Below are 18,342 nucleotides of genomic sequence, written 5' to 3' on the forward strand. Positions count from 1 at the left end.
TTTTACCAGTTAATCTGGACACATTGCATCTCCAGGGTCGAACTCTTTGCACAAAAGTAGAAATGAAAAGAGATACTTGCATAGTTGTCATTCACAATTCAAAGTATACATTACATTACATAAATACAAGCAAACAATACAAAAAACTCAAATAAATCTGAAATTAAAATCCCCTAATAGAGAAAAAGAAAAGCAAGCAATAATGGAGATAAAGATGTGGATGTGCTATTCTCAGGCACATGCATTCATGGACCCAACACATGACCACATGCACTCTGTTTCCCACCAACACTCTTAACTTCTTTATTCCTTCCTCCCTAATTCATTTTTAGTTTAAGTAACTCTCTCATTAATTATAAGCTAATAAACACTCACTTCATCAAACCTATAATCCAAAAGGAATCGACTATGTTAGGCAATCAACTAATTAATCAGCTTTTGGTCGGTCGGTTTATTTAAAAAAACATAATTTGATCTCGAACCAATGTGATTACAGAAGGAATGATGCTTGCGCAACTTGAACACAATGATGGTGTCGTGGGCAGGTGATTAAGTGGTCGTTTGAGAGGCCAGCGGCCTGCATGAACGAGTGTATGATGGTCGGGCCGACTAATCGAAAGCCCCTCCTAACCATGTCCTTGCTTATGGATTCCGATTTCGAAGTCTTCACTGGGATTTTGTGGCATGATTTGTACTTCGTTGCTATGGGTTTGTTGTTCACAAATCTCCACACGTATTTCTCAAACGATCCGAATTCCTTCTTGATCTGCAAATAATAAACATTTCATTATTTAAATCAGGAAAATCAAGTGAAATTGATGGAATCATTTATTTGCTATGATTACCAATTAGGTGTGTAGATATATAAGCCAACTGACTCGTGCACATGGTCCCATGTGGCATGTCGTCTTACTATTTACTAACAAAAGTTGATGTAGATAATGTATTATTAGATAATTGCGATGCTGACCTCGAGAATTCTGTTGGAGTTGTCGACTACACCTCGGACTTGACTCAAGTCTATTCCACAATCAGTATTAATCGAATTTATCTTCTTTTCGGAAAATTTTGAAACAATTTCTGCATCAAATCCTGAAAATGCATCCCTGGGATTGGATACGAATGCAATCAGATACAACAAAATAAAAGTTTTTTCTGATAATCTTAATTAAGAAGGCCCCTCACCTGAGGTCTTGTCTTTTCTTTAACACTGAAGTCCAATCTGATCCGACTTGTGCACCAATTAACACCAACAATTCAAACAGCAGCCTGCAATTAATGCACACACCAAGAAATTAAAAACCCATATTTCAAATGTCTGTTTACATTCATACGAGTCTAGATCCGCTGTTCTGAGCTGTCTCTTTGGTTGTCACCACAATCCATTTTGAGCCTTCAATGTCTAACTTTTCTTAAAAATGGGAAGACATTAACACAGTAATTTGCCATTAGGGGACAGCCAAGGAGGCAGCAAGTTCGAGATAGACTGCTTAATAAAAGAGAAAAATGGAGGCGAGAAGAAACCTACTTATCATCGTGGACGGGTACTCCCCATTCTTCGTCATGGTAGGTAACATATATTGGGTCTACACCACCATAGAAAATGAAATTAGTAACTAGATTTCTATCGGTGATAATCGAGTGGCATTAATTGATATGTCGTCATTTTGATTACCTGAATTTGGAGTGATGAAAGTGCATCGCTTTTCTTGATCTCGAACAGCAGCATTATTAGTAACCGAAGAAGAATGATGGCGATGATTATTATTATTATTATCAGGAACGACCTTCTTAATTGATTTAGTTCTTCCATAATGCGCGATACGCAATTTTCTTTGCTCTTGCATAATTGCAACTTGTTCTCTTCTAGCTGCCGCTATGCTTCCAGGTGCCTCGACTATGAGGGAGCTGGAAGAGCATTTCAACGAACCATTATCGCCAGATTGAGGGATACCTGATGATTTCTTGGACTTCTTCACTACTATTGCACTAGAAGCTTTAATATTCGAGGATTTTGGTGTCACGATGAGCCTGTCAATACTCGAGTTCAAATCATTACTTCTCTTGATAGCTGGCAGTCTTGGAGATTTCAGCTTAGGAGAGACCGGTGTGGTGGCTGTGGCAGTCGATGAGGGCGGCCTCACTTTGGCAGTTGCAGTCTTTTTAAGCGGCGAATTTGGTCTTTCCAATGAAGGGACGCGATTACAGTTGGGTTGAAGAACCCGGCGCTTATTAACACAAGTTGGCGAGGTGCTACCATCATGATTACAATGGTCTTGTGATTTAGACTTTGAGCTACACATCTCTTTGGTGCAACAATCTATTGAAAGAAGGAGACGGCGAGAGAAGGATCGACTCGAAAATGAAAAAGGATAAAGAACTTAATTAAGGATGTATGGATGAATGGTACATATATAAAAGGGATGGGTAGGGACAGAATTGTGGAATTAGTCACATGGAGGGGTTGAGGTCTGCCTGCCATACACAAGGACATGTACCCTCTTGTGAAGGGCACTTTTCTTGGGGGTTTAGAATATTGTGTACATTTATTACTTATATGATTAATCAGGTATAACTCCCACCCCACCCCCAGACCCAATTGCTAGGCTGCTAATGAACCCTATTTCGCTTTACTGCTGTTTCATTGCCAACTCAATTGTTGGAGTGTGGATGAAGGTTTTTGGGGTTCAGAAAAAGACTTTGCTTTGCAGTTGGCTCAAATCCTCTTTCTATCACGTTCTCTGTCTCTCTTTAACTTTTTAAAATGTCTCGAGTAGTTAAGATTTCAGAGTTAATTAGTTGGAACTAATCAAGTAAAAAGTCAGGACAACTCCATAAAACAGCCTTTTGTCTAAATATTAATTAATTGGAGACCATTTTTTTCATAGATATCTTGATCTTGGGTTAGGGTTACAAGATCTTCAACGAAGTCGAACTCGAGACAACTAACTTGGTGACGGCGTGGCTCGTGAGCATATTATTCACTTCTCGCCTCACAATCTTAACTATAATGACACCCTCGATCGCATGAAGTGGTGTTTTTTTGTTTATTGGACAACTACTTCGAGCATCTCGAGTTTACATAATTAACTTTATAATCGGTCCAACGAAGAGGTGGGTTCTTTCTTGGACGGCGGTTAAACAATCTAATTCAATCGTGGCAATGTCAAGACGATGTTAATGGACAATGACTAAACCCAATTTGACATTCTTATTTTATATTTTAAGTAGTTTGGTCTATGTAGTCTGCACGTTCCTCCAGGCTTGGGCATTGAAGGAATCTGCAACGGTCCCATGTGCCATATGCTCTAGCGATCTTTCACTATTAAAGTGTTAATCAATATGCCCCTTTCCCCTGCCTACATCCATTCTCATAAAATTGAGGAATCTTATTCCTTCGCGTCTTCACTAACGAAAAAAACTCCAATTCTTTGTCGATTTAAGTCGTCGAGAATTGCGGACGGGCGAAAAATAAAAGGACACAATCCATTAATTTCACGTATCGAATTTATAACTTAAGTCTAAAAATGTACAAGTTCGTGGACCACGCTCGTTCAATGTCATGTATATGATTTTTAATTTGTTTTGTTATTGTCAAATGTGTGTTTTGTTATTGTCAAATGGGAATTACGGAATTAACCCTTAACTAATATTAGATAAAGATGAAACATCCCATGTGCTTTATATCAACATAATGGAATCATGAATTATTAAGACATGAAGCCGGCAAAACACACGAGACATGTATTCTTATTCATAATCCTAAAAATAACATACTACGCGTGAACAACTATGAAACCATATACGTATGATCAGGGCTGGTCCTTTAATCGTCGAGGCCCGAGACGAAATCCAAAAATTAGGCCCCCAAAATCAACGTAAATGTAAAATTCAACGATATATTATGCAACATATTATTAACTTAAAACTTAAAATTACAACAACAAACAAATATCTCAATCATCTCACAATAATTGAAAAAAATATTTTCCTTTTCCTACTTAAAAAAAGAAAAAAAAAAAGAACGTTTGGGCCAAAATAGACCCTTTGTGGTTTTGGGCATGAGGCACAGGCCTCATTTGCCCGTGCCCAGGATCGGCCATGCGTATGATACAGATTAATGTACAATGATGGATAGGGAACTAGTTTTTTCAATAAAGTGAATAAAAATTTAATTGATGAATTAACTTGTGAATGTTGTTGTAATGTCTTTGTTAACCAAAACAGCATCTTGTAGTTCTTTCACAAAAGTAGAAACTCGTTGAAGTTATTTTTCCGCGAATAGAACTGATGGGTAAGAACAATGGAGTGTTCCATCAATGACTCGCTATGTTACCAGAATATACTAACAAAAAGCGAAGTAAAGTTATTTTTTTCTATTGCTTTCTAGGATGCCTTTTTTTTTTTTTTTTTTTTTTCCTTACGAAGGTATTTTCAATGGTCATTTCTGGTAATGAGCACGATCTCCTCTTTTGAGTGTTGGGATATGTTGTCTACAATTTATTAAAGTAAATAAATTATAATTGATCAGTCATTGTAAATAGTGAATCTCAGTATCACTTGGACGGTGCTTGATAATATTATTCTTTATTTTAGGGTCCGTTTGATTGTAAGGATGAAATTTGGGTGGAAAGAAAACGAATTTCAGATATTTGAATTGCCTAAAATTTGTTTTACTAGGAATTGACAATTAAATGTGTTTGATTGATATAATTTTTCATCTAGAAAATGTTGAAATTTTTTTATCTTTTGGTGTTCATTTGACTTTGTTTTTCATAGAAATTGTCAACTAAAGGGACAAAATTTATTACAATTTGAGATAGAATTTGTTCTAATTACCAAAAAAATAAAAATAAAAATAAAAAGAGTCTGGAAATCCAAATGGTGAGAATTTATTTTCCACAAAACCATGGAATTGGCACGTGTGTGGAGACAAGTAGGAAAACAAATTTCATAGAAATTTTTAGTAATCAAACAACACAAATTGGGTGAAAATGGAAAACGTTTTCCATTCTACATGGAAAATCAAGGATATCAAACATGGCCTTAGTGTCTTAGAGGGCCAACCCGATCGACCCATTTGTGACGTGATTTGTGAATCCACGTGAGGCCCAATATATCCTTTTGGGATGACCTAAGATATGAACAAATTGTTTCCTTTACAATTAGGATAAGCAATCCAAATTTCAAAGACCAAATTCAGTTCCAAGCAAAACTAAAATTTTGCCATTATATAACACATTACAAAGAAGTTATTTGTCTCTTGTTTTGCATATGATGCACATGCTTTTCAAAAAAATTATAGTTTATAAGGACCTTTTAAACTTAGCCCAACATGCTTGTCTTGAAAGTGTCCCTGAAATAATGGGCCTGGGTTAAGAGGCCCAAACAATGGGGAAAATGCATGTCAACTAATAGGCTTTGCAATTGGGCTATTTAACAATTGGACTAATGGCTACCTACACTCACATAATGTGACTAACATAACACAATGCGGAAAGAACACTTTGACTAGGCCTATTCCTGAAAATAAACTAATTTATTGCTTGAGAACGATGTTAGATGTACATTCCAACTGATAGTCCCCTAATAGTGAGTGGAGCCAGCGATTAGAAGTTGTCAAACTAAGTGTACACCAAAGAGCATAGCGAACATTAAATAGAAAGTGAGAAAATTAGAGGAAATCACATTTTAAAGTTTTCATTATTAAAAATAAGGTATTATTTTTCTTATTCACAAATTAGGTATTTTATTTTAATAAATATTTCTAAATATATTTTTAGTATATGTTTCTATTTTGTCTCCAATTCCATTGATCGTGGTAATGTGTTATTTGTTGCAATTAAAAAAAAAAGGAATTCTTACTAGTTCAACATTATTTAGAGAGGAAAAAATATATTTTTTTTTCTTTATTACCATTGTGAGAGGGGATTGTTATTAGATAGGAAGAACATCATGATCTCAATGGTCACACATAAACTACATATGTCACAATTATTGTATTTATTTTTTATTCACACGTGTTATCAAACCACAATTTTGAATTTCACATTAATACAATCAAAATAGTAAAGATGTCAAAATTTCACATGTCATGTAGGTCACAATTGACGCAATTTTGTTAACAATATAAACATAATTGCATTATGTAAAATTATTGATCACTTATTTAATTTATGTACGTGCTTAAATATCGATGGTCACATATAATTTTTGATATGAATATCATACTACTGTTTACAAGGAACAAAATATTACAAGTTATTAAACAATATAAACACACATTTATGAATTTCAAACCCGTCTGTACTGTGACACTGATGATGATGATTTTTTCATGTTGTGACCTGTAGAATTGTGGTTGTTATCGAAAAACATATGGAGAAAATTATGATTCCATCAGAGGAGTCAAAATATGGGAGATAGTAAGTGTGATTAGATTTTTAGGAAAGAAATATAATGAAAAAGAAAAATCAATTATTCTTTAGTAATATATCTTTATTTTATATAAATTCATTATTATTTATCCTCATATTAAAATCTTAGAATCTGATTTGATTGTGAATAATTTTTCAAACTTTATATTTTTGAAAACGTAATATATTAAAATATCGTAATTTCAATTGTTCACGAATTAAATTATACTTTGAGAAGTCCAATGAAGTGCTGAGTTACATTCTGAAACAACAAACTCAACTCTCAACAGAGAGAAGCAAGAGACCCTCAACCCCAATCTGTTTGCTAAATATGCCTCTAAGCGCAACGATGGTGGGAGCCCTGCTGGGACTGGGTACCCAGATGTACTCCAATGCCCTTCGCAAGCTTCCTTACATGCGCCGTAAGCTCCCTCCCCCTCTCTATTTTATCGTTATTGTAGGAACTATATAGGGACTGATCACTGATGTGATTAATTTCCAAGAAATTTGCAGATCCATGGGAGCATTTGCTGGGAATGGGGCTGGGCGCGGTTTTCGCTAATCAGATGGTAAAGTGGGAAGTCAAAGCCCAGGAAGATCTCGACAAGTTACTTCTCAAGGCCAAACAAGCCAATGAACGCCGCTACTTTGGTAACCTATTTGTTTTTCTGTATATTTCTTCGATACTTAGGAGATCATATATATATATATATATATATATACATATACATATATATATATACATATACATATATATATTCAAATTTACAAAAACAAATTTCAAACTTTTAAATGTCTAAATTAAATTTACTCTTCTAGAATTTTTTGATAGAAAATCAACAATTATTCTATTACAATCAATTTGTTTTAGAACTTCTTTTTCAATAGATACTTCTATAAGCAATCCACACATTTGGAAAACAGTCCATCATTTTTATGTAGTCCAACACTTCATTCGCCTTTTTAGTATTTTCCGGCAAACTATTTCTCACAATTTGTAGCTCAGAAAATAACTCCGATTCATCAATGTCAAAATCCATGTCGTGTTTCAAAAATTCTTCGAGCTTATCACACCAACTCTTCAAACAACTATCATCTGCATTCTCCAATTTTTTTAAATCAAACAAAAACCCAAAAGTATTTTCATATTTTTGAAATTGTTCAAATCTTAACCTAAGCGAAGAAAGAGCTTGATCAACTATATACAAAAAATAATCTACTCTAAATGATTCTTCGGCTGAATGTGTTATCTCGTCATTAACATTTTCATCAAAGTGCTTCTTTCTCTGAATAATACGTTTTTCATGAAATGTAGGTTCAACTTCCATTTGATCAGCAATTTCTTTAGCAGTAATTTTGTCAGATTCAAATCCAATTTCTCTATATGTTTCAAAAAATGAAATAAGTGCTTTCATGTGACTAATAACAGTATCAATAGACATATCTTCACTTTGCAACATTTTGCTTAATCTATTAATAGCAGACAATATATTATACCAAATAACTATGCCAAACAAGAACTCAAAATCCATAATGTCAGCAAATAAGCTTTGAGCATCTCTATATGTCTTAGGATCATCACATGTTTCCACCAAGTGTTTTAAAGCGGCTTTTATTTCTAGTGCTTGAAATCTTATTGCTTTAACACTTTCGACTTGACTTTCCCAACGTTTTTGTGATAGTGGCTTAAGCGTCAGACCTTTCACTTTGTCTTGAAAAAATTTTCATCGCTTTGTAGAAGATGAAAACAATATATATATGCATTGTACAATTCCAAAAAAAGATTTAGCTTTTATACAAGAATTTACCATATCACAAAGTGCAAGATTAAGGCTATGACAACTAGATGGTGTGTAAAATGCCCTTGGATTTACTTCTAGTACTCTTTTCTGTAAACTTTTATGCTTCCCTTTCATATTAGAACCGTTATTATAACCTTGACATCTTAAATCACCAATATTAAGTTCAAGTGTTTTCAAAATATCTAATAATTCACCAAACAATCCTTGCCCCGAAGTTTCATCCACCTTAAGGAATCCTAAAAAATACTCCTGTACTTTTACTGGAGTTGCTATGACATCTACATATCGTATTATGAGTGACATTTGTTCTTCATGACTTATATCTGGTGTACAATCAAGTATAACTGAAAAATATTTTGCTTCTCTAACATTTTGAATGATTGCACTTTTGATTTCTCCAGCCAACATGAGTATGAATTCATTTTGAATTTTGTGACTAAGATAATGATTATGAATTTATTTCTCTTGAATACGACGGATGTGTTCCCTCAAAATTGGATCGAACTTTGCAATCACTTCAATTAGACCTAAAAAATTCCCATCATCTTTTTCATAAATTTTCTCATTAGTCCCCCGAAATGCGAGATTATTCTTGCATAGAAAGCCAACAATAGAAATTATCCTCACAAAACTTCTCTCCAATGTTCTCTATCTTTGTTGATTAGATCTTGCATAGCTTTATCAATTGTTAGATTCTGTTGTAATCTCCTTTCCAGTTCAATCTATCTTCTCATGTTATGCATGTGTCCATTACTAGTTTCATGACTTTTAAGCCTGAAACTAAGATTTTTCCAATCATTGATTCCTTCATTAGCTAATTGAACATTGTTTCCTTCTTGCTTAAACAATTTACAACAAAAGCAAAATACTTTATCCAATAAAATTGAGTAGACCAACCATTTTCTATCACTCTTCTCACCATTTGTTAAATGCCGAATATAATATGTAGAAGAGAAATGCCTATTTTCTAAATCTTTTGGAAAAATAAGACCATCCTGCCTAAGGGGGCCTCTTTTCACTAACAAGTCTATCAAGCTTTGATCAATAGTTTTCCAATTTCCCGGATCATTAATGTCGAAATGCAAAGGTACACATTTTTCAATTTCCTCCATATTTTCTTGCTCATGATCCACTGAAATTTCATACTCTCTATTCATATTATCTTCACTTTAAACCTTTTCATTTTCAAATTCTTCATCAACCAAATCTTTCATCGGACTTTCTCTTTTATTATTAATATTACTACCAAGAAACTTGTCCATAGCTCCTACTTGATATTGAATAAACTCTTCAGTTTTTTTTTCTTTTTTCATGTCCAGACAAATACTTTCTAGTAGACAGGTTAAAGCAGTACAACAATTCAACAAAACAAAATCAATACAAAAATACGAGATTAAACTTTAAATTAGTTGAGGAACAATAAAACCTGGTCCATGCCATTTTTCCTTTATTGTGTGTGCATAAGAGATGGCTGCAGCCTCCAAGTTTGCTGATGAGTGATGCCTCCAATAACGCTGCATGGACGGTGGGGGGAAAGAAAAAGTGAGACAAAAATGGAAGATGATATTTTTCACATATGTAATCTATTTGCTAGCCTGCACTTTTGGATTATGCATAAACAATTTGAAAATGAATTGAAAACATTAAGTTTTGAAATTGATTAGTGATTAGCGGATTTTGTTAAAGAAAAATGCAATGGTAGTGAGAGAAGACCCGAGCGTATGCTAATATCTTCAAAATTAAACATTCAAAGAGAGAATTAATTTTATGTTGGGTTTAAAAAAAATTAATTGTAAGTGACTGTTGGAGTGGAATTTGAAGAGATAAAAAAGACTTTTTGTCTTTTAAGAAAAAGAAAAGGGATTTTTGGAAGATAAATTGTCAAATTAATTATATAGAGAGAGAAAGTTATGATTATGATATATTTACACAATAAATACATGTAAGTATTTATAAATTTATACGTTTTTTAAAAAAAAATTGCATTTTTAATTTTTATTAATTTCTTGTGTTCACATATGACAATTCTTTTTTAAATAACTACACTAATATAATTTTCATTTTTCTTTGACTACCCATAATCTTACAGAATTTGGGGGCCCTCGTCAAAGTGGGCCTTAGGCGATCGCTTATATCGCCTATACTTAGGGCCACCACTGGTCTAACGTCTTTTTGACCTAAAGTTTGGTTCTTTTGTCAATTGAGGAGTTATGTTATTGGCTTCTTGCTATCTTCTTCTAAGGATGACGTAATTTGACACCCGATGTGCTTTGGACAAGATTAAAATTTAAGGTTTCAAGATCAAAGATGGCCTTTTATGGTCGCATCGCCCAACTTCTACCATGGACTTGTCCTTATCTTGATGTGTATCTTTTACCCATGATTTAATTTTAGTTGATGAACAGGGAGAAAATGATTAGAAAAAACAGAAACTACAGAAATTTCCCAATAGGCCTGCATTCCCTTATTTATATGGCATTGGCTCTTTATTTGCTGCCTCTTAGTTGAAGGGAAATGCATATATGCATATAGAGAGATGTTGATGGCAGGAAAAAGTTGATGTTGCTAAAGAGAGGGGGAAATACTGCCTTCTCTTCCTCCGATTGAAGAGAAGACAAAATGTGATGGTAATTTCGCAGCTGCTGTGGGGTCCAACAAGGGAAAGGAATGTGGTGATTTTCCAATTGGATACAATAGGTGAGTTCTATTGAGAACCTGTCACTGTGCTCCAGTACTAACGACGTAGAAACCTTGTAGTGATCATTGATTCATTGTAGAGATAGAAGGAAAAAATAGGTAATGTTATTGTTGTTTTTATACTGTGAGGAAGGAGAAAAGGCTAGAACTTATATTATAGATAACGAAGTTTGAAATTAACTCTTTCTTTTCTAATTTAATTAGGCCAGGGGATCTATAGTTCCCAAACTTTAGCCTTTATGACTGTTGGGGGCTAGGGAAACTTTTGCTGATAGTGTGCTCGCAAAATAGTAAGCTGACACAAATTTCATATTTTCTTGTATTTTTTTTTCCCACCTCACTATCTTCTTTCACAAACAGAGATGATTAAGTTCTGTTGGTGTGTGACTGGAATCAGGCAATGGTGAGACTCATGATTGAGACTTCTGTTTTGCATATTATTAGTTTGGGAGTCTGAAAGTAAGCGATTTAGATTTGGGTTTTGTGTTTTTTTTTCCCTCTTTTGTGTCTATCTATCTTATATATAGTTTCTGAGATCCATTGGCTTTGTGAATGTGTATGTGGATATACATGGAGGGGAAAGGCCTGTGGTCTGTAACTGTGCCATAACAAAGAACAAATGAAACTCTCAGACAGCGGAGAAGGTTGACTGCCCCCACCTTTCTGGATTTAGCCCTTTGTTTACATTCTACCTCTTAAGTTTCGTTAATAATACTTTGAAAAGAAATCTGATAGAACCTCAAATTAGTAGTTAGTTCAATTGTCATTTAAGTTGAGGATATAATGGGATTTAGAAGAATAAGTAGTATGGGCAGGCAACTATCTACAAAAATGGGAAGATAGTTTCATTTGGTGATATTCAGAAAATGGGAAATTAGTGTGGGGGAGAGAGTTGAACCTCTCGAAATTTCTCATTTCATTGTATCCATTTCAATATCAATTCTGCTCTCCATTTAGCACAGAAAATCAAATACAGTTTGCTACAATTTTATTATGTTCTTCCATTATAGAAGTAAATCAGCAGGATCTTACCAAAATCTTATTTTGCTCAATCATTCTGTACCTCATGTGGTTAATAAAGTTTTCTCTATCAAAGAGATTGGCCATAGTTGGTCTTACCATCTTAAGTTTTCTGTGTGCTGTAGTTTGTCTGCATCTGGCTCCTTAAAACCTTCCCCTGTAATCCGTCTGATTTATTTCTGACTTTTAATTGCAGATGATGATGAAGACTAAAAGTTAGGTGGAACATGTTGAAACGCATTTGCTTTGGAATTCACTTGTCAAAGAATGTAGCATCCGTGCTAGTTCTTGTTATGGGTTGTAGACAATTGTTTGCCTAATCTATTGTCACCTTTTCTGAGGTTTTAGCACTTCCCTTTCTGTATGATTTACTGCCCACGAGCTCTGCTATGCAGCAATATTTGTTAATGGCAATTTGCATGTTTGAGGTGTATTTTTAAAAATAAAATCCTGTTGCTACAAACCTATTTTGAAAAGGAGATTATAAATATGCATAAAACAGCAAATGCATTGCTAAGTGTTGATCTACTATGCACATTATTTCCTCTGCTTCATTTATATGCATGCTTGTAATGCTTGTCTACTTAATGGACTCCACTGGCATTGTAAAAAATTGCAAATGCATCGGCTTTTTATTCACAAAGGCCCGAGGAAAACGTTAGGGGCGTACACAGTTGCAAGTTTGCTTGTGATAAATGATAGAAATGCATGTGATTCCATATGACAAACTTGCAATGCCTTGTCTTAAGCAATAGCAAAAGGCAATTGTTTATTAAGTTGGAATATGTATAATTAGTATTACAGTTGAATGATTTGTGTTAACCATCTTAATTTTTAACGTTTCATAAACAGATTGCCTGTAAGAACTCAGGCAGTGATATATAGAAGAAACCCGAATGGACAAATAGTTGCCTTGCTATAAAGTTAGCTATTACATACCATTATATCCAACGAAAGTTAAATTTCACCAAAATGCGTAGAAAAAACTGTGGGAGGTAGTGAAGATTAACATTTTCACTCAATTTTACTCGAACAGTGAGAGGGAATCAATAAAAAACCAAGTAATAGGTTGGTAAACACTGGCATATTCCTAGTCGAGATTCTGAAATAACCTTTTCAAATCATGCTTATCAATCATCTGGGCTCATTTTCTCAGACTGAACCATCCTATCGTTAAATACATGTATGAGGAGATCACAAGCGTGCCGTGATGATGGTCTTTCTGCAGGTGCAGTTTTTGTGCACTGCAAGGCTATTTCTAACACTTGGAATGCAGCAGCTTCTTCTTTGGGTAAGAGTGGCTTTAGCAAAGGATCAATTAGCTCCTGACGTTCAGATCCTTGCATTTCCATTCGTGACTCGACCCATCTAACCATGTCTATATCTACACCGAAGCTCCCACTTGTTGGCATTCTTCCACTTACTAGCTCCATCAGCACAATACCCATGCTGTAAACATCACACTTCTCTGTCGCCTTTAAGGAATAAGCATACTCTGGAATTGCAAAATCATGTTAGGAATTTGAAATCAACACTGTTCGTTCAGCTAATTAAAAAATGAATTTATATTACTGACTGACAATTTATAGAGAGCATATGCTTTAGTACCTGGAGCAATGTAGCCATAAGAACCTGCAAACCACAAATTCGACTCAGTACCTAGGGAGTCATAATCATTTGTGAGCGATTTTGCCAGCCCAAAATCTCCCAGGTGTGCCTCCATGTTTGCGTCTAATAACAGATTGCTAGATTTAACATCTCTGTGAATGATCTTGGGCACGCAATCATGGTGAAGATACTCCAGCCCCTGTGCTAATCCCACCGCTATCTTCAATCTTGCTTCCCAGTCTAGGCTCTTCTTCTTCTTCTTATCACTCATTGTTTGCTTATGCAACCAATCCCACAAACTTCCATTCTCCATGTACTCATAGATCAACAAATTGGCGCCTGCTCCTTGATTACTACAATACCCCAACAATCTCACTAGATGCCTGTGCCTTATCCTTCCAAGAGTTCTAATTTCCCTTTCAAAGCTTCTGGCCAACAACAGATCATCTTTCCTTGGTATTCTCTTGATTGCCACTGTTTCTCCTGTGAATAACTCAGCTTTATAGATAGTTCCCGATCCTCCAGATCCAATTATGAACTCATCGCTTAGATTGTTAGTGGCGTTCATGATGTCCACCCATCTAAAATCACGCTTGGCAGCAGCATTGTCGAATAAAGGCCGCCTTTGTGCCTGGGAAGAATGGGAAGAGTAAGCAGAATCCACTTCACTGGCTCTTTTAAGCGCTGCTCGTTTGTGTTTGAAAAGGACGGCAGCTCCAAGTAATAGAAGAACAATTGCAAATGTAGTTGATATTGCAGATATTAGCACCACTGATGAATCACTTGGACCCGATTCCTGATGGGAGGCCTCTAGGTCCTTGCATATTTGAAGAGGACTTCCACAAAGATTCACGTTCCCAGCAAAAGCATCGGCCGGCCAGTGTGCATATAGCTTGTCCAATTTTCCTTGAAGGTGGTTGTAGGAGAAGTTTGCTCTTCCTAAGCTTCTCATCTCACCCACTTGAGGAAGTCCTCCAGTGAGTTGGTTGTGTGATAGATCGAGCATTTCGAGTTTGGACAGTGTTCCAATGGAAGCTGGGATCTTTCCAGAGAGGTTATTGTAACTGAAATCTAGGATGCTTTGCAGATTATGGAGCTGTCCTATCTCATCTGGTATTTGACCACGAAAGCTGTTTCGAGAAAGCCGGAGTTCATAGAGCTTGTTTAATTGACCAATAGTGGGAGGCATAGGACCAGAAAGTTGGTTGCTGTCAAGATTAAGAACATTGAGAGATTCGAGTTTACCAATTTCAGGAGGGAGGGAACCAGTAAGTGAATTCTTACTGAGAGACAGGACCAGAAGCTTCGAGCAATTGAATAATTCGGGAGGAAGAGAACCAGAAAATCGATTGGAATTGAGCTTCAACTCACCCAATAGAGGAAGACTCCCAATCCAAGATGGAATCGGCCCAGAAAGAAGGTTGTTATCGAGATCAAGATGGGTCAATTTCTTGCACAGGGAAAGCTGGGATGGCACCTGTCCAGTAAGAGAATTGCCTGAGAGATCTAATAGAGACAGTTCTTGGATTAAACCTAGTTTCCAAGGGATTTTGCCCGTGAATTGGTTATTCCCTAGCCTTAATCTTTCCAGCGAAGGTGAATTTCCAATCTGATAAGGAATATCTTGATCAAATGCATTGTTTGTGACATCAAAAGACAGAAAAGATCGTGAACTGCAGAGTGGAGCAATGCTACCATTTAGTCTGTTATGCGAAAGATTGACCCTCGTCAGATTTGCAACATTGATAAGCTCATCAGGTAGATTGCCTTCAAGAGAATTATTGTATAGCATTAGCTGCTCCAGAGCTCGAAGATTCCCAAAACTCGCTGGAATGCTGCCCGACAATCGGTTATCCGCCAAATCAAGAATGGTTAGTTGATGGCAGCTGCCCAAACTAGCGGGAACCTCGCCCGAAAGATCATTCTGTCTGAGGTGAATGAAATCCAGCTGCTTCAGCTTTCCAATAGAAATGGGAATCTGCCCTGTAAATTGATTACCAAAGAAATCAATCATTTGCAAACTGGAGCAGTTACCAATCTGTACTGGGATCTCTCCAGATAGTTGATTGTCATAGAGATATATTATCTGAAGATTCCCTAGCATTCCAATCTCTTTAGGTAGATTGCCCCGTAAGTTGTTTTGGTACAATGCCAGTGTCTGCAGATTGGTTAGGTTCGCTATGAGTGGAGATATTGAACCAACCAAAGTGTTATTGTTAAGCATGAGATCAGTCAATTGAATCAACTCGTAAAGTTCTAATGGTATCGACCCATTTAGCGTATTATTGGACAAATCAAGTTGCATCAGTGACCTGCAGTCCCTTAGTTCCACTGGAATTCTACCTGAAAGCTGATTTTGGGCTAGCATCAAGTGTTGCAAACTGGTGGCATTGGAACATATGCTTTTTGGAATTTCACCAGTGAGATTGTTGCTTGATAGTACTAGGTAAACCAGCTGACTCATGCTACCAAATTCTCCAGGAATTGGACCCGTGAGCTTGTTCGCAGACAAGTCTAGATTATGAAGATTAACCAAGTTCGTTAGTGTCTTTGGGACCGAACCTTCAAGTTGATTACCAAGTAGATTGAGATATTCCAGCTCATCGAGTTCACCAAGCTGCGTTGGAAGCTCTCCAGAGAGTGTATTGTTAGCCAGGTTCAGTAATTGAAGATTCTGAAGATCACCCAACTCTGAAGGGATTGATCCACTGAGATTGTTCACTGCAGCTGTGAACACAACAAGGCTAGTGCAGTTACCAATCTCAGGTGGAATTGGACCTTCCAGCTGATTTTGCTGTAAGACTAAATTCTGAATTCGGCCGAGCCTACCAAGTTCTGGCGGTATTCGACCACTGAGATTGCACGAAGCCAATCCAAGAACGACCAACTTTTCGAGATTACCAAAAGTAGCTGGAATTGGCCCTGTAAGACCATTGTCGCCAATTCTAAGAACTTGAAGATTTTTAAAGGAGCCCAGTTGAGTTGGAACGGGACCAGAAAGTTGGTTTGAAAAAAGAAGCAAAGATTCCAAAGATGAAAGGTTCGAAAGAGTAGATGGAATGGGGCCTGAAAGTCTGTTATAAGAAAGATCAAGGTGGAGCAGGTTATGCAAGAGCCCGAGTGAAGGTGATATCGACCCACTGAGTGAAGAATCTGATAGATTTAGACTCACCACTCGACTCTTTGAACACAACACACCGCTCCATGTACAGAATTTTCGATTGTTTTCAGACCAATCTCGCAGCACATTTTGTGGGTCTTGAAGAAAAGATTTTCGCACCTCCAATAGAATATTCATAGTCGTATTTGCATCTAAAATACGCCTGCCTGACGTCGTATATATGCCTGATAATAGAATCAGTACAAAAACAAGAACAAGCTTAAACATTTCCATTTCTTTGGCAAAGTGAGAGAGATTTCACTGAATGATGCTTATGTACGGAGTAGATGAGGAGGTGGGTTTTTCATTTAATAGCTTCTCAAGAACTGGGGTGGCGAGAAGACGCGTGTTTCTGAGCCAGTGCATGTTGCACAGTTCAGATGGAAATGGTGATTTCGATTTTTGGACAGTTGTAGCAGCAGAGCTTTAATTCTCCTCAAAAAGAGTGGAAAAAACAAGAGATAAGGAAATGAATGCTCCACCGATGATTTCTTCCTGTAAGAGATGGAGAGAGAGATTTGTAGAAATGTAGTCAAATGTGAATCGGGTAGCAGCATTAAATGATGTAAAACACAAGTCAAGGCTGGAGGAACCAAGAAGTAGACAAGTTCGAGATACTATTTAATGAATGAATAAAGAAGATAAAGATATTGGATGATTAATAGGAGAAGATATAGTTGTTGAAGGCTGAGAATTGTGGATTTGCTTGTAATGGTGTGTTAGCTCAATCTTCAAGCCGTATTTTTGAAAGTGCACGGTTGGTTTTCCATTCTTTTACGAGCAAATTTCATCCACAATCACTGAACTCGACGAATTATCAATAAGGTTATTGAACTTTGATTTGTCTCAATTAAATCACTCAATTTTAATTCAAGTTTCAAATTTTACCACTCTGCCATCTGCCGTCTCTCAAACTGATGAAAAATAGCAATCATGCCAAAATGGATATTCCGCTTAATTGTTGTGTATTATGTCAACTTACCGCTATGCCACGTCTAAAAGCATTATCATAACCTTCATTTTAATGAGTACTGCATGACAATTTCCATCTGTTTGGAGAAGGGAGTAGTTAGTTATATTTGAATATAAATTGAAGTTTAATGATCTAATTGAGACAAATTAAAATTTTTAATGATTCAAATGAAATTTTTCTAAAAGTTTAATGACCGCGGAGGAAATTTACCCATTCTTTTACCTTCATATCAATATTATACAAAGTCAACCATGCAACAAACTTTATTCCTTTTGGGTGTGCATGATTTCATTGGCTTAACACACATCAATATTCCTTTGTTATTTTAAGGCAAACTCTTATTGTTTTGCATACATTATTTTTGACCATTATTGGGTTTAGCTACCAAATCCTATTGTCCTTTTGCAGGGCATCTACTCTTGTTTAAATGGCTGTACAAAACCTTGTTTCCTACTCCAAACTCCAATTATTTCCTGCCTTTAATCTTATCTTGTGATACCCTATTATTAAATGTTCTTCACCCTCCTACTCCTTTTTTATTATAATTAGATTAACCGTATTCCCTCGCAGAAGTATCCTTTCTCTTCTTCAAACCCTTAAACTTGTTGAGACTAATGAATTATCTGAGGCATCGATGCGTGGATGTGAGACGGGCATATGGATTTG

At 36.0% G+C, this 18,342-nt stretch overlaps 3 protein-coding genes across 3 annotated transcripts; 1 reads left to right on the forward strand and 2 right to left on the reverse strand.

The window, feature by feature from the left end:
* Positions 1–59: 59 nt before the first annotated feature.
* On the reverse strand, positions 60–2,474 carry LOC111374093. Its single transcript, XM_022996725.1, has 5 exons — positions 1,676–2,474; positions 1,529–1,586; positions 1,186–1,269; positions 971–1,106; positions 60–766 (listed from the first exon to the last, which is right to left on the reverse strand). The coding sequence occupies exons 1-5, from the start codon at positions 2,301–2,303 to the stop codon at positions 491–493; spliced, it is 1,182 nt and encodes a 393-aa protein (XP_022852493.1). The 5' UTR covers positions 2,304–2,474; the 3' UTR covers positions 60–490.
* A 4,088-nt stretch (positions 2,475–6,562) lies between these two features.
* LOC111374095 lies at positions 6,563–12,459 on the forward strand. The gene is made up of 3 exons (XM_022996728.1): positions 6,563–6,838; positions 6,930–7,067; positions 12,132–12,459. The coding sequence occupies exons 1-3, from the start codon at positions 6,748–6,750 to the stop codon at positions 12,146–12,148; spliced, it is 246 nt and encodes an 81-aa protein (XP_022852496.1). The 5' UTR covers positions 6,563–6,747; the 3' UTR covers positions 12,149–12,459.
* Positions 12,460–12,834: 375 nt separating this feature from the next.
* Positions 12,835–17,336, reverse strand: LOC111374096 (LRR receptor-like serine/threonine-protein kinase GSO1). Its single transcript, XM_022996729.1, has 2 exons — positions 13,544–17,336; positions 12,835–13,430 (listed from the first exon to the last, which is right to left on the reverse strand). Exons 1-2 carry the CDS (start codon positions 16,935–16,937, stop codon positions 13,066–13,068), a joined length of 3,759 nt encoding a protein of 1,252 aa, XP_022852497.1. The 5' UTR covers positions 16,938–17,336; the 3' UTR covers positions 12,835–13,065.
* Between the last annotated feature and the right edge of the window lie 1,006 nt (positions 17,337–18,342).

Source organism: Olea europaea, unplaced genomic scaffold (assembly GCF_002742605.1).
Source record: "Olea europaea var. sylvestris unplaced genomic scaffold, O_europaea_v1 scaffold1201, whole genome shotgun sequence".
Classification (NCBI taxonomy): Eukaryota; Viridiplantae; Streptophyta; class Magnoliopsida; order Lamiales; family Oleaceae; genus Olea; species Olea europaea.